We start from the raw sequence: 16,547 nt of genomic DNA on the forward strand, positions 1-16,547 counted from the left end.
ATTTATTATAATTTATACGAGTACGATTGAATAAGAGAGAGGTAAGCTTTTGCACTCGATAGATTTGAGTGCTAATACACTAATAATGTTAATTATTATAATTATAATTAATTAATCATGTTTTTTTTTTAATTTTGCTGTCAAATTTTTATTTATAAATTTATACTGTTTAACGACCAAAAATTACATTTTCTTTTTGTTTAAAAATTTAATTGTAAAATTATATTTTACTAGTTTTATGATTGTTTTAAATATCAAATATTTTGTTTGTATAGTATTTTCCTCTTGCTTATTGAATTTAATTTAATTTATCTTTTTGTTTCAAATAACTAATGGAAAACAATTGATTTTTGTTAAAATATTTTTAAAAATGTACAAAAAAAATCAACTAAAAACAATTTTTATTTTTGTTTTTAATATTTTTTTAAGTAGGTAATAATTATATTATGTAGATAGGAGGTTAAGAGAAATTCATTTTGTATGAGAATACGAATATAACGATTTTACTTTTAAAAAGGAACAATTTTTTGTTTTAAACTACAAATGTAATGAAGGAAAACTATTTTTAAATGGTTGTGGTGGACAGAGACTTAGAGAGATAAAAATCGGACTTCTATTGATAGAATGATGGAAATGTAAAAACTGTAGTTTCATCATAAAGTTAACCAAAACTTTCAAAGTTAAGTATAAATTAAAAACAAAATAAACACTTTAAGAAATTTTCTACATGTTATACGGTAATGTCATTCCATAACGCTTTTGGTTACTTCTAAAATATGTGTATTGAAAAGTTCATTCTTTCAATTCCAATCTCTCTAAAGACCTATAAAATGCTAATTAATAAGTTTACTCTTTTCACTGCCTCCATATCACCACACCCACTAATAGTTTATTAAAATACTATACCCGATAATGGTTACATTTATGTATTTGAAAATTTAATTTTTTTTGTTTAAATTTTGATTGACTTTTCTATTAAATATTACACTAATGATTTGAAGTATTCTAAATACTTTATAATAAAACATATTTAACTTAATTTTTAATAATAATGTAATTTTTATTATATTACTATATCCGAATAAAATTATGCTTTCATACACATAATAATCTATGCTTGTATTTATTGTTAAATATTTGATTTTAAATTGTTTTTTTATTTTTGTTTTATTCCGCGTACAAAAGATAACTATTTTGTTGATTTTTCTGCATCCATTCAAGTCTATTGATTTATTTATTTATATTTTTTTTGTATATATTTTATATAAATAAAAAATTAAAAACACATATAAGTGTAAATAAATGCATATAGTGTGCGGTTGTGTTAGGAAGCTTAGGTATAGGGTTGGAGTTCTGTGTAAGATCAGGCCTAACTAACTCTAGCCTTTAATTAACTCAAAAAGCTGTTTAAAAGATGCAAAGATAGAAAAAATAAAAAAAAATAAAAACTATAAAAAATCCGGTAACTAACATTAAGCACGCTAATTATGTATAAGTAAGTTATTCCAACGCCGATAAGTTCTAAAATAAAACCCTTCCCGATGTTTCAGTTAAAGAGCAGAAGAATAATATTGTCTGACAAAAGAAAACTCTAAAATTTGTTTGAATGACCTCAAGGGATGGTCTCATGAATGCATTTTGAATACAAGAATAACTATTTTTTTAAATGATATTTTATTCCTAAAAAGATTCAGTAGTGTAACAAGTAAAAACGTATACTAGCTCCCACGGCTAATCGGGCACATAAAATATAAATTTTGGCAATATATTTTTTCCAAGAAATTATAGGAAGAGTGTTTAAATTAATAATAATCTTATATGACATTAAAATACGTTTTTATTTGAAAAAAGATCAAAATTAAAATGTAAGAAATTAAACAGCAAGCTAATGTTAAAAACAAAAGCAACTCTAAATTTGAACACCTCAAACATAATCGGACACTTAATATTTCATACTTAGTTGTGCATCCTTTCGATTTAATGGCTTCCTCAAGGCAGCGATATATTGAAGGAAAAAGTTTAAAGCATGCTTCAGGAGTTATTATTTTTGTCTTATTTTTCTTCTTGAAGGCCCGATTTAAGGTCCTCAATGCTTCTGTTCTTTTGAGCAACTCGAGGTCCCAGTTTTTCCCATATATACTGGATTGCATTTAGGTCAGATGACTTTTTATGTGTTTTTAGCACCTGAGGTCAATTATACGACCGTGCGGTACAAGATATGTGCTTTGGGTAGTCGTCCTGGTATAAAATGATTTTGTCTTGTATTCCGAGGTCACTGACACTTATCTTCAAATATTGTTTCTACAGTTTACCTTCCACAATTTTTAGTTCCGAACACCAGAACAAACAACACATCCTCATACCATGAGGAAAATTATGTGAAAATTCTTTTTCTTTGTCTGTTTCGGCCATACATATGTACATTCGTCCATTTGAACATTTAAGGTTAAATTTCCTTCCGTCCGTCAACAAAACCTTATTTATAATATTTTCATAATATGTCTAACGGTTAACTAAGAATGCGGAAATGCGTAGTTTAACCTTATTCCAAGAAGAAGTTGTTATGCTCATTAGCAAACTTAAGTCTTTCATTTCTATTTTTTTCACTGATGTACGAGTATAGCTTTTTACATTCTTCAGATGGTCTCGTGGTTGACTTCCTTACTAGTGGTCTCTTTAAACAGATTCTTCAGAGATTCCAAAAATAATAAGGGATTTTAGTTGATTTCGCAAAAAAAATAGCTTTTCATTGTATGCCTCCAGATTCTTTCCTTTTACTTCTTGTTCACAGTACAAATCCTATTTTCGTTTTTAAATCGTAAAATTATGTAACAAACTGTGGAAGGGCTTCGTTGCACAATGTTTGATATTTCTCTTACTGATTCACCGTTCTGCCAATGCAACAAAACCAATTTTTGTATTTCCCATGAAAATTGTTTTCCTTTTTAATTGTCATTTCAACGTGCAGCAGGGAACTAGCTTTAATGTAAATAAAAGGCTTCCCAAATACAAGTTTAATATTAACATTGTCATTTGACGGAAAAATAACCGTCCAAACACAGAGAGTGTCCGATTATTATTTCCTGATTAATAACTTGAAATGAAATATGTTTGAAAATTATCGATACGTTCAACTACTTCTGTATACAATTATTTGGAGAAATTGCATTGTGAAAATTTACAATCTCTTCAGTCGTGGGAGCCTCTGTATATAAAACAAAATAACTGTAGTCTTTTTGAAGTCAATTTTCTTTGTATGGTCTTAAATATGAATGAAAAGAAAAAAAAAAACAATAAAATAAAAAAGGAAACAAAATTAATTAAAAAAAAGCTTGTTTTGTATTTATTTAAACGAAAGATATATTGTAAACAATTTTTATTAGATCTTTTTAAGTAATATTAGAAAACAATAGTTAAGTCTCGTTACAAACTAATGCTGGTATTTAGCTCATATTATAAACTAAATATTTACGTATCGAACATTTTTTTTTGTATTAACGTTTAATTAACTAATTAAAAACTATAAATAATAATTAAATTATAAATGTTCATGCAATAAGATATATCTCCAATAGGATATCTCCGTTTTGTTAACTTCCCATAGGAAGTTATTTTTCTCTTTTGAATGTATTTAGTGAACATAAAACAATTAGATATTTTTTTTTTTACATAAAACAAATGGGATGAGATTCGTTAAATAATACAAAATGATTGATGAAGGGCAAAGATAAAAGAAACAAATTAAAAATTTACAAAAAGAAACAAATGCCAAGAGCTGCCTTTTATTTATTAAGAATTGTTATTTTTTGTATGGGTAAAAAGGAATACACACATTGTAAACAGTAACTACTATGAAAATACCATAAGATCTGGTCTGCATGAAAACAACTAAAAATGTTAAAAAGACGAAAGTAAAAGTATAAACTTTCTAATAGTATTTTTTTAAGAGTTTATCGATGACCTTTGTCTCTTTATTGTATATTCTATATTGCTTTGTTTTAATTTTAATGAGAACATTTATTTAGATGAGATAAAATGTTTGAAAAAATCAAGTGTGAACTGAAACAGCCTATAAGGAAATGTATGATTGCTTTTAATGTTGGTGAAAGGCCTACAGAAGTATGGTGTTTAGGACTTTACACTTAGCTTAAACTAATTGGTAGGGATACATTTCGAAGGAAGTAATACCAGCTTGACATACAAATATTAAAAAAAAAGTTAGAATATCGGGAATGTCCTTTTAAAGCTCAGCATGATTATTTTACGTTTTTGCGTGCGACATCAGGAAAAGGTAGTTATGGAAATAAAGACTGTATTAAATGGCTCACTAACTATATTTCACTGTTTTTATAATATGATATTGTTAAATATTTTACCATGCAATAATCCGTATCTTGTTGGAAGTCAAGAATATTTTCGACATATTCACACCGAAAAAGTCTAAGACATTTTATTAAAGATCAATAACTCCAGGTTAAGTTATAGACACCATTTTCGACATGCACCATTAAAGTATTCACTCTTCATACTTTGCGAATTCGAATTATATTATTGCTTTATTACTACAATTTGAAATATTAAATATGTATAACTTGTTCTTAAACATAGTTTTTACTTCATGTATATTTTATTATACTGATCACACTGGTCGACAAAATTACGTTTTTTCAAGGATTAAGATGTCCTGAATTCGAATCTGATCTTGAAATTTGTGTATCACATTCGATTTTTAAAATAGGTTTTAAAGACTAAGTCAAAACTCAACATATGTATCTCGTAACAATGAGTTGAATGATGGTTTTGCAAGCCTTTATCTTCTAGATATAGTTTAAATCATTAGTGTTTAGTCTTTATTTGATTCTATACGAAGCTTTGAAAAATACGATTCGGACATAATTTTTAGTGTTGATTTCATTTCTACCTTTGATTTGATTTTTTTTTTATATTTTTGAATGCAGGGTCCAGATTGAATGGAAGATTTGAACGGGCGACAAGCGAATTGGTGGAAAGCGTGTTATTATGAGTATGAGCAGTTTCGACTCGTTGCGAGATATCATTGCAATAGCCATGGAGCCGTGGTCCAAGCAATGTTTTAAATCTTCACGGATGCCACTGTTTTGATAATGAGCGACGAAGCGCACTTTCATTTATTAAGTGTGGTATTTGGCGTCTAAAATACCACAAGACCTCCAACAACAACCTCTCCACATTCATAAGATCACCACTGTTTTATTTGGTATTGATCGAGACTTCATTTTTATTGCCGCAACTGAGAAGACGACGGATCAACTTGAATACTGTATGATTAATTTAACAAGATGGGGTGACTTCCCATATACCAAAAGCAAAACTGGGTTTTTTAAGAGAAACATTCCCCAGACGTCTGATTTCATTGCGAGGAGATGTGCAATGGCACCTTCAATCACCGGATCCGTCACCATGTGATAACTTTTTATGGGGAAATCTCAAAGCACATATACATAAAAAAACCACGTATATTTAAAGCCCTAAGTGATAAAATAATCCAAGATTTTCGAGCAGTTTCTACATCAAATGCTTCAGAAGAATAAACAGAGCTTCTCACAACGTTTCCAAGAGTGTTTTAACAAAAATGGACAGCACTTACCTGATGTGATTTTTCGTATGTAATTAATATTTATTTTCTGTTTCCGTTTTGTTAACTGGATTGGTAATAGATGCAATCATAAATAAAAGTTGAGATTTAGTGTAAAAATGGGTATGTAACCTTTTTTCAAATCTTCTATAATTCGCTGACGATCCCTGTATATTTAAAAAACTTGATATGATAGAACTGTTATGACGACGCGAACAAAACCGTTTTTGCACTAACGGCTTAAAGTTTTTTTTAAAACAGGGAAATGTAACAACTTATAAAGATTTTTCAAACAATTTATGAAATACTGTAAATATTTCAACGGAATATCGAAGAAAGGGATTATATATTTGAATAACCATACATTTTGACAGTCCCAAACAACCTTTTATACGTTTTTTTTTTATTTTAAACAGTAATTTCTTAAAAACCTAACTTGAAATCGGACTTGAATCAAAACTATCAAAACCTATCAAGTGCAATTTGATTGCCAGGAAGAACAAAACCTTATCGGCCAGTGGTATTTCTAGAAAATATTTGCATGTCTCTTCCTCATAAACTTTGAATTAAATATATTGTTTTAAATGTTAACAAATTCTTATTTTTTCAGAATACTAAATAAGATCAAACATGTACAATAGTTCAATATGTTAACATTTACTAAGTTCCCTTGATGCGCGAAAGCTATGTTCATTCCTCAAAAGACTATTGCTTTCTAAAAATTGTAAAGTTAAAACGTCGAATTTTTTCTGTTCTTATATTTGGGGCTAACAATTTGTTATATCGGAATATTGATTAAACGGGTTTAAAATTTTTGAACCCCTTTAGGAAACTTAATACCTACTTTGCTTTCCGAAATTGTATAATTTATAAAACGTTCCTCCAAATGAGGACATCGAACACTAGGATTTCAAACAATGAACTGCAATAAGTTTGTAAAATTAATGATGTTACCAGATGAGACATATACATACAAGTACTTTTAAGAAGAAATTATTGTATGCGTAATTTACACAGAATCATATTTAAAAGAAAATAATTTTTAATGCATTTATAATAAAATGTACATGTTTTTTGTTTTTTTTTTTGTTTTGAATAACTTAAAGTAGGTTTACCTAAAAATTAAGATTTCTTAACATACAATTTTTTATTATTCCACTAACACCGATCGATAAATTTACACAATTCTTTTTACTTATTTCTTTCTTGGTCTTCTGTTTCTTATTTTTATTTACAATGAGTGTCTGTGTAGGTTGAAAGTTAAAACAAAAAGAAATAATAGTAGCAAAATATTTATAACAAGAGAAAGTAGTTATTTTCTATTAAATTATGCGCATTATAGGTTAAAATACGAACAAAAATATCTTAAGAGTTCCTGTTTTATTTTATATAGTTATTGTTTAGCATTATATTGTTTGTATTGTGTGTATGTGTCAATAAATATGAATATAGGTATATTTAATCAAACTGAATATAACAAGGTTGAAAAGAGGGATGGACAAGCAAGGTTTAGTATAATTTAAGTAGCAGAGTAAGCAAATTCTGGATTAAATTTTTCTCTCGTTTTGTTTTGATTGTACGTTTTGTTATTATTTTTTTCTTCTATAGATCATTAAAACAAAAAATGAGCAAATAAATAATACTTAGCAATCATATATATATATATTTATATAGACATATTACGAGATAATACATCCTTGCACTATTATCATTAGTACGTTTGGTTATCTGTTTAACTTTTTTTTAATATTTTTGTTTATTTTTTAAGTTTTACTCATATTATCATTTTGTTTTAAAGTTTTTTGCTTTTTATATTTTCTTATTGTTTTAAATCATTTTTAAATAGCTAGATTATTATTATATATGTAGGTGTTTCTGTTTCTGTTTTTTTGTTTTATTATATAACTTATAATAACATATGACTTCGACATCATCATCGGATGAGTTATGATGATGGATTACACATTTCACGTTGTTGTGTTTTTTAAATGCAACAATTTTACTTTTAGCTCGGAAAATGTTGGCCTTTTAGCTGGATTAAGATCCCAAGCTTGGCGCATCATTTCATATATTTCTGCTGGACATCCTTCGGGAGCTTCCATTTTGTAACCCACTTCGACGTGTTTTACAACATCAGCAAGTGGCTGAAAAATTTATATTCACATTAATAATATCAAACAAAATTTATCAAAAACAATTCAAGGGAGGAAAATATATGTGCATGCGAAAGTTTATGTTTATATTATATTGATTAAAATAATGCTTTAAAACCTTAAAACTACAATATTTACTTAAATATAAAAATCTTTAAAAATAATTTCAACTACACATAAGTAAAAACTAAAATTTAAAGCTTGCAGATTTAAGATTGTCATTTGTAAAGTCAATATAAATAAAATTAATTGGATGGCGCAACAGTCCGTTAATGAGGGCCTAGTGACTTACAACTCTCAACCATTCCTGTGTGCAAGTGCTGTTTGTCAGGGATGGAGAATTTTTCAATTCCTCGCAAGAGGCAGTACAAGTGAAAAAAATTTTAAACGGCATAGGCAGGGATCGAACCCAAGACCTCTGGCATGACATTTCAACACATTGACTACTCAATGAGTATAGATAGTTTGTTGAAGTTACTGATTAATTGATTAAGAGGACTATTAGCGACATTGTACAATCTGCTAAAAATAGTTCTAAGGGGTTACTATCTTCTAAAGCTGTCCTGCCTTAATTTGAGGTTCAATTGACAAAGATGGACATTGGACATGAAATCGTTCCATTCAAGCAGAACTGAAAATATTCTCAGTGACCAGAAAGAAATCGGAGATTTATCAAGAAAAGTCTCTGAGAATAAATAAATATGGAGGTACTAAGTCTTACAGACCAGAAAACAAAGTCCTTAAAAAATTATGTTGAATACTTCCTATTCTATCAACAAGAACGGAATAGTATGGCAACGCAAGCGTAATGAACAACTGGCCTTACAAAAACAATAAACTTACAAGGGGAAATCTTTTGACAAAACCAAGTGTGTTATGATCTTTTTTGTATAATATAGTTATAGTGATCACGAAACGTTAATTTTGAGCCTTGTACAACATCCAAATGAGAAAAACTGTATTCTATATCCAAACTTGACGAATTCAAGATATAGTCATAACTTATTATATTACGATTGCGTGTAACACATTGTTTTACATTTGTCAATATTTAAAATCAATTTTGTCCAATTTTATTGTATTCGTTAATTTTATGTAAACATTTGTCAAATACGTTGCTAAAGTCTGTTAACGCGTTAACTTTTCGGTGTAAAAATGACGTCAAAATCTGTCTCAAGGGTTTTGAGGTCGTGTAATAGTCAAATTAATATGTTGTCAACGCATTTACGAGTACATTGATACTCACGTTGACAACCATTTTTAAGGCAGGTCGTTGATAATTTTGTGTGACCGTACAATGTCTGAATCAATGCTATTTGCACACCATGACTCTTTTGGGACTTCGGTCGTTACATTGAGCAGATTAAGACTACTTAAGGGAATTGAAGGCAACATAAGTTCTAGTATCTGATTGCTATCTAATTAAGGCATTTAATTAGAGAGTTGACGGAAAAGCTAGTTGAAAAAAATCTCATTTACAATCAAGTCAAATATAATTACGTCAAAATGTCAGCTGATCATGTTTTGCCATTCAACTGTAAGCTGAACTTTATTACTTTATGATTTATTTACTTTCTACACAATTGCATTCAATGTTTGGCTTAAAAGGGTTCCTTGTCAAATTTGAAAAAAGAAATACAAAATATTTCTTTACAATACAAAATACAAGTAGTGATATACTTGTTGTTTTCTAAACAATAATTTTGTTGGTAGTTTTTGCGCGATCAACCGAGGGTAGAGGTTAGTGAAGTAAAGTTCCGAGTTTGAAATGTATGATACTTAAAAAACTAACTAGTTGCCTTCTTCAAAATTAACGTTGAAAGAATACAGTTGACTGCAAAAAGTCCGTTTTTTATTGACAGAATTTAATTCAGAGTCAACTCATATTTTTAATCTATTTCTATGGGATGACCATGAAGAATACGAGCTGATCCATAATGGTTGAAAACAACTTAACCGAAACTCTAGATGTTAAAGGTAATCCACTGTAAAGTAAAGAATAGTGCAGAGCTTCCAAATCAACTTAAGAGGTACTATCTTTCAAAAGTCTGTCTAGTTACTCGCATATGCTGATGACATTGACATAATCAGAAATACTCCGCTCGATGTCAATGGGGCTGTTGTGAGTATTAAGACAGAGGTGTCAAAAATTGGCTTAGCGGTTATTGAGGGCAAAACAAAGCACAACATCGATGTCTCGTCAAAAAGTCATCATCGACAAATGTAATTTTGAGGAAGTTAATTACTTTGTGAACCAGGACTCCTCTGCGAATGCAGAATACAACACGAACACTTTTTCTTTTCTTTAGGTTTAGAAAGCGAGTGGCAAAGCCCACTCTCCAGCAACCAAAGTGACGCTATATAAGACCCTCACCATTACCTTCCTGCTATATGGTGTAGAAGCATATACTATAAAAAAAACGGATAGAAGCAGGGTCGTTTCGAGAGAAAAATTCTTCGCAGGATCCACGGCCCTGTATGCTGTAAAGCGACATAGATGGTTGGGTCACATAGAGCACATGGAAACCAATGCACCGGACGAGAAAGCCTTTGAATTCACTACCACAGGACAGAGCAGCAGAGGTAGACTGCGGATCCGGTGGCGCGCACAAGTGGAAAGTAACCTTACCCAACTTGGAGTGCGAGACATCTAGTTAGGAATGGAGAAGACAGTTGAGTGAGGTCCTAGGTCACACATGACTGTCGCGTAAGTAAGTAGGATGTTAAGTTAAAAACTACCTTAAAATTATATGATATACGCTTATATGGTTTTAATGCAAATATTCTTTCACACTGTGAAACAAATTACAAAAATAACGTTGACTCACATTTTGTCGCGTGACAGCGAACACTTAACGTCACGTTGACCAACAAACCCGTCAACGTATATTGTGTATTTCTTGTGGTAATTAACGTTTCATGCATTGACACTGGGAACGTCAACGGTGCGTTGACAGGGAAAATTGCGAGTTTTTGTGACGTCATAGAGTCAAAGCGTTGACCCTTTACGTTAATCGTGTAAATGTAGCTTTGTAATGATTTCTTGAATACAAACGTTTCTATTTGTTTAAGGGGTCTCTTGCAATTTAAATGGACGTAGATAAGCAGAAATACAATTTAGTATTTATACGATACGAATTGATATTGTCTAGGTTTGGCTGATTTTTTAAAATCATTCTATCATTTTGCTCTTACTTATTTTGAGAAGCTTAACTATGACTCTAAACTTAAGATTTTAAATATTTTAACTTACAATTCTTGGATACGGAACACGCCCGAATGAATATATTTCCCACAGCAGAATACCAAAACTCCACATGTCGGATTTATTTGAAAATCGCTAAAAAAAAAGAAAAGAAAAATATTATTATTATTTTAAAATAACTTGTTTTATTTTTAGTTAAAACAAAAAACTCACTCCATTCTTAAGAGCTTCTGGCGCAGTCCATTTGATTGGAAGCTTTCCAACTTCCAAGTTATAACATTCTTCCCGAGCCAATCCAAAATCAGAAACTTTAGCGACACAGTTTTCAGAAATTAAAACATTTCTCGCTGCCAAATCCCTGTGCACAACCTTTTTTGCTTCTAAATATTCCATGCCTGACGATGTGTCACTGTTTAAGATAATTTAAAAAAATGTGTTATTCACATATCGATATAAATTTGCATTGAAAAGAAAAACCAACTTACTAGGCAAAGTTTATTTGATCCTTTTTCGTAATATGTTGTCGGCCCCGCGACCTCAAATAATCAACCAGTGATCCTTTGCTCATGTACTCAGTGACCAAATAAATATGCTTACTAGTAAAAACAAGTCCGATAAATTTAACAAGGTTTTCGTGTTCCAGTGTTCTAAAAATAAATGATAACAAAAATAAAAAAATATAATCAAACAATTTATATAAACCATTAGTTTAAAGCTCACGTCATAACAGATGCTTCGGCCAAGAATTTCTGTGCCGCTCCATCGTCTTTAAGCATTTTTACAGCCACTTTGTCACTACGTAGAATACCCAGCATCACATCACCAAACTCTCCCTTCCCTATACTCTCGCGCAGCTGCAAATCAGCTTCAGGAATAACCCAACCCTTGTCTGCAAAATCTTTTGAATTAATGCAGAACTCCTGCCTTCCCATTTTAGGTAGACATTTGATAAGCTGCGTACACAGACCATCGGCATCTTTTTCATAGTGCTAAAGCAAAGATCGATCAAAATAATTAAAAATTGGTTTTGGTTGTTTTGAACAAAATACTTACAGCTACAAGTTGTCCTAGATTCTCAAAGTATTCCTCATCGTCAATAGTTAGTTTATTTTCCAAATATTTCACTCGATAATGCTCCACTTTACCTTGGAAACAAACACACAGTGTATAATCGCCAGGAAAGTTTGTCGACTCTCGCACCAAGAATAATCCATCGTCTCGCGGTTGGAGCAAGTGTTCTGCTTCGTCCCTGGAAATACTTCCATGGAACCAACTGAAAAACAAAACAAAAAATAAACAATGATGTATTTAATGGAATATTTTTTTTTAAGGAAACAACTTTAACTTTGGAAGTAATGAAGATAAAGGCTTTGAACGTTTCCACAAAAAGAAGACTCTCATCGTTCAATGTTTAATTTGATGTATTGAAATAAACAAAATAACGAAAATCCACTGTCATAAATTTAATAGTAGATAAAAATTGGTTAAGCTTTTGGTTGAATCTTTTTGACCCTTAAACGATAAGATAGCGCGTATTTTTGATTTCCATTTTAAAACCTTTTGAGGTAAAACATCTTGTAATCGATTTTTATTAAATGCACTTAATTATATTTTAATTATTTAATTTTAAAGCATACTATTTGGATTATAAAAACAAATGAACTGAGAGTTTTTTTGGCTTATACCTCAGTAATCTCATATAACAATGGAACTAGATGCACATGTATGGTTTTATTTAATTAAGTTTTTTAAGTTGGAGTGGGGCGTTATAAATAATAAGATGGATTGAAAACACCTACATATCTAAAGTCGATGACTTAAACATCGCTGATGATGATATGTCGATTCAAAGATTCAACTTTGAAGTTTTAAATGAACAAAGTTGGTTGGATTACAAACAAAACATTTTGTGTGTTGATAAAGACAATGGACATAAACAAATCAAATTTACATTTTTCTAAGATTATATTTCATTTTTGGAAATGTTTATGTTTATTAATAATAATATTTTGATTTGGATGATTGATTTTTAATGAAGTTTTTTCAAATTTTACGAGTTGAATTACCACCAATTAGATTTCAGTCTCGATAAATCCTTATTCAGTTTAAATAAGGGAGTGTCATACGTAATTAATTTTTTTTCTTTAAGAACAAATTTTCCATAAGTTGAAAAGTTAAAATAATGGTTTGAAAATAAACGGCAAATATTTATCAAATCTAAGATTTGCAGACGATGTTGTCACAAAAATTAACTAAAAACTATGCTAAACGAAATTTGTTTGGAAAGTAAAAAGATCGGCTTATTCACTAATCGACAGGGAAAACCAAAATAATGTCTAATTTCAATCACTCGGAATTAGAAGTGGTTTGTATCACTTTAGACTACGGGAAGACTATAACTATTCGTGTCAAATGATATCATTCAGATACTCGCAAAGATATAAACAATGGTAACCATAGAATAATAAAGGTTTGGCTACAATTTTAGAATTTTAAGAATCTGATAGAGTATTTGATTCGATTCTTTTGGGAGTTGGATTTATTTTCACTAAGTTGGTAAACTTGAACCTCCATTGAAAATTATTTTTTTATAAACGATGGTTTGTGGAAATCGGATGTGCTTAAAGGAGCTGCAAGTGGTGACTCCCGATTTTTTTTTTTTTTTTATAATAAACACACACTCAAGGGGATATTACTACCCTTATTATGCAGATGCACATTGTGAGCACTAGGAAGAGGAGAGAGGGTTTAAAAGGAGATGTCGGTGCACATTGATTTTGAATTCCTGAATATTGCAATGACTAGGAAAGACAGAGTGTGGTAAGGCATTCTACATTCGCGTAGTACGGCTAAAGAACGAATCTCTGTATTTGACAGTACGACCGAAGTTGGGCTCGAGGGTATACTGATGAGCATTCCTAGAAGCGCGAGTATTACGGTTGAACTGTTTAAGGGGAGGAATGCAACTGGCTATTTCACTAGAGCATAAGCCGTTAAAATAACGGTAAAAAAGGGTCAGACAAGAGACCTTACGACGATGTTCAAGCGAAGTAAATGAACTTATGATGATATTATCACCTATCAATTTAAATGCTCTACGTTCAATACTATCCAAGAGGCTTAAGTAAGTTGCAGGAGCACCAGCCCAGAGATGGGAGTTATACTCAAGCTTTGGACGTATGTAAGTCTTGTAGATAACAGCCAGATCAGAAGGGGTGAAATATTTCTTGCATCGCCTAAGAAAACCCAAACACCTTGCGGCATTTTTGGCGACATCGCGTATATGATCATTCCATAAGAGGTGGTTGGTGACACACATACCGAGAATATCGAGGTGTTCAGTCTCATTGATGCAAGTTCAATTCAATCCTGTCATTTTATTCAATTTTAAATAAAATAATAACACTTTTAGCTGTTAACCGCAAGTATATGTACATCAGTTAGTTGGAAAAGTTTTCAACTGTCTGATGTACATATACTTTGGAATAATTGGGATTCGAGGAATAATAACATCAAGTTGTGTTACACAAAGTCTTCTACTATTACCTAATCGAGGGGCATCTTCATTTTGTATAAGCACTACAGGAAAGCCTTATTTCAATTATTAGAGTGCAAATCGGACTGTTAAACTGACTTTAGAAACTCTACTGTATATAAAGTGGTCCGTTCTGAGTTCATGACAGTGTCTATTGAAAAAATGAAAAATACTCCCTGATATCTCCTGTTACTTCACCAAATAAGTTTGAATCGTTTCTTGGTGATAGAATCGCCTTTTGACAAAGAAATTGATCATCATATATGCTATATTGTAAGTCAGGGTAAACACTTGCAATATTCAGAATTACGATGTACTAAATTACAAAATCCTCCGTTAGTCACCGTCGGTTTTTAATCACCGATCTCTCATTTTTAATATTGTTTAACGCCTAAGGATAAACAACGATGATAAATCCAAAAGTATTCTCCATCTAAGGATATGCTATTAAATATCTAACTTTAAGTGTTACCAGCGGATCTGCTCGAATGGGCTGGTAATGAGATATTTTACCTCGGAAAAAGTATCTTAAACCACTTTCCAACCTCGTAACTACATGCAAATAATAAATAACGTCCTAATAGAGATCCGATGCGACGTGATGGACAAACAAAATGAGTTTCCCATTTATAATATTAGTATAGATGTTGTCTTTTAATGCAGTCTCACAATCCGTATGAGTGGTTCTATAAAACAGCTCAGAAATAACAGGATTATGGCCCAAAACACATGAATAGAAAAGCAAAACAATGGATTCAAAAACAACATTGACCTTATGGTGTGGTCCGCTCAGTCTCCCGACCTATATCCCATAGATAGGCTGTGAGTTCATATCAAAAAGAAGGTTTGGGAAGCTAAACCAAAAACTTGAATTAGCGTTGGTGCAAGATCGTAAAAGGCAATGCATATTAGATATTAACTTGATGACTATTTGCGACGACACTGTGGCGGAATGATAACGGGAAGATGTGTTAACCCATTCGAAGGTCGAATTTCACCCATCTTATTTTTGCACTATATTGGATTTCTGAAAGTCCAATGTTCGATTCGCTTCTCGTAATAAGGGCTTAAAAACACAAATTTATCAAATTGTAACTAATAGACGTTACAGGAGTTTCATAAAAGCTATAAAGCTCATACAGTTTACAATTATAAGCAAATATTGATCTACAGATTTGTTAGAAATTTAATGTGGGGAAAGTGCAGATGTTAACACACAGGATCGCGATGATTGAGTTATAAATGTTTTGCCACGATTAATAAAAAATTTCAGCAAAAACGACATCTTTAATGGCGATGAGACTGGATTGTTTTTCAAATGGTTACCCAATAAAAGAAATGATTGGTGGGAAACAGAGCAAAGAGAAAATTACTGTCCTTGTAGCAAGCAATATGACTGGGTCAAAGATGTTTTTAGGAAATAAATGTAGATTATGAGTTCAACAAAAAAGCATGGATGACAAGTGAAATTTTTACAAAATGGCTTTTAAAGTTGGACACAAAATTTCTTTCGCAAAAGAGGAAGGTTCTGTTTTTTGTTGATAACTGCACGACGCATCCTAAAAATGTAAAAGAACAATTGAAAAACATTAAGCTTGCCTATTTTCCCCCCAACCTGACTTCTTTACTTCAGCCAATGGACCAAGGCGTTATCTACAACTTAAAACATCATTACTAAAAACGTATTTTGACAAACATATTGACACAAATGGACGAGAGCAAACCTGTTTCGGTCATAGACTTGCTACAAGCCGTAAGAAATCTAAGCAAAGTATGGAATGTAAAATGGAAGATTGTAATCCATTTTCTATATAACGAAATAATTTGCTGATCCCGTGAAAATTCGCTGTAGGGAAGTTTGACTGTAGTTCTTTTTTTATTGTGTTTTATGCTTGTAATAGAACTTATGGCCTGAATGCGTTTATTTTAAGGATGATATCGTTTGATAAGTTGGGCTCTCTATTTCTTTGAAGTTGACTCTGATAGAGTAACACGAGATCTTGCAACATATAAGCATAATTGTTTGTATCTTACAAAAAA

The 16,547-nt window shown here is 31.0% G+C and overlaps 1 protein-coding gene across 1 annotated transcript in view; it reads right to left on the minus strand.

Annotated features, from left to right (window-relative positions):
- Positions 1 to 3,361: 3,361 nt before the first annotated feature.
- LOC129942366 (uncharacterized) overlaps positions 3,362 to 16,547 on the minus strand; it is a 67,433-nt gene continuing 54,247 nt past the window's right edge. Inside the window, exons 4-9 of the mRNA XM_056051263.1 lie at positions 12,026 to 12,245; positions 11,693 to 11,961; positions 11,458 to 11,619; positions 11,186 to 11,381; positions 11,021 to 11,107; positions 3,362 to 7,758 (exon numbers count right to left, since the gene is read on the minus strand). Coding sequence (XP_055907238.1) covers positions 7,582 to 7,758; positions 11,021 to 11,107; positions 11,186 to 11,381; positions 11,458 to 11,619; positions 11,693 to 11,961; positions 12,026 to 12,245 — 1,111 coding nt within the window. The 3' untranslated portion in view covers positions 3,362 to 7,581. The remainder of the gene's footprint in view (positions 7,759 to 11,020; positions 11,108 to 11,185; positions 11,382 to 11,457; positions 11,620 to 11,692; positions 11,962 to 12,025; positions 12,246 to 16,547) is intronic.

Source organism: Eupeodes corollae, chromosome 1, assembly GCF_945859685.1.
Source record: "Eupeodes corollae chromosome 1, idEupCoro1.1, whole genome shotgun sequence".
Classification (NCBI taxonomy): Eukaryota; Metazoa; Arthropoda; class Insecta; order Diptera; family Syrphidae; genus Eupeodes; species Eupeodes corollae.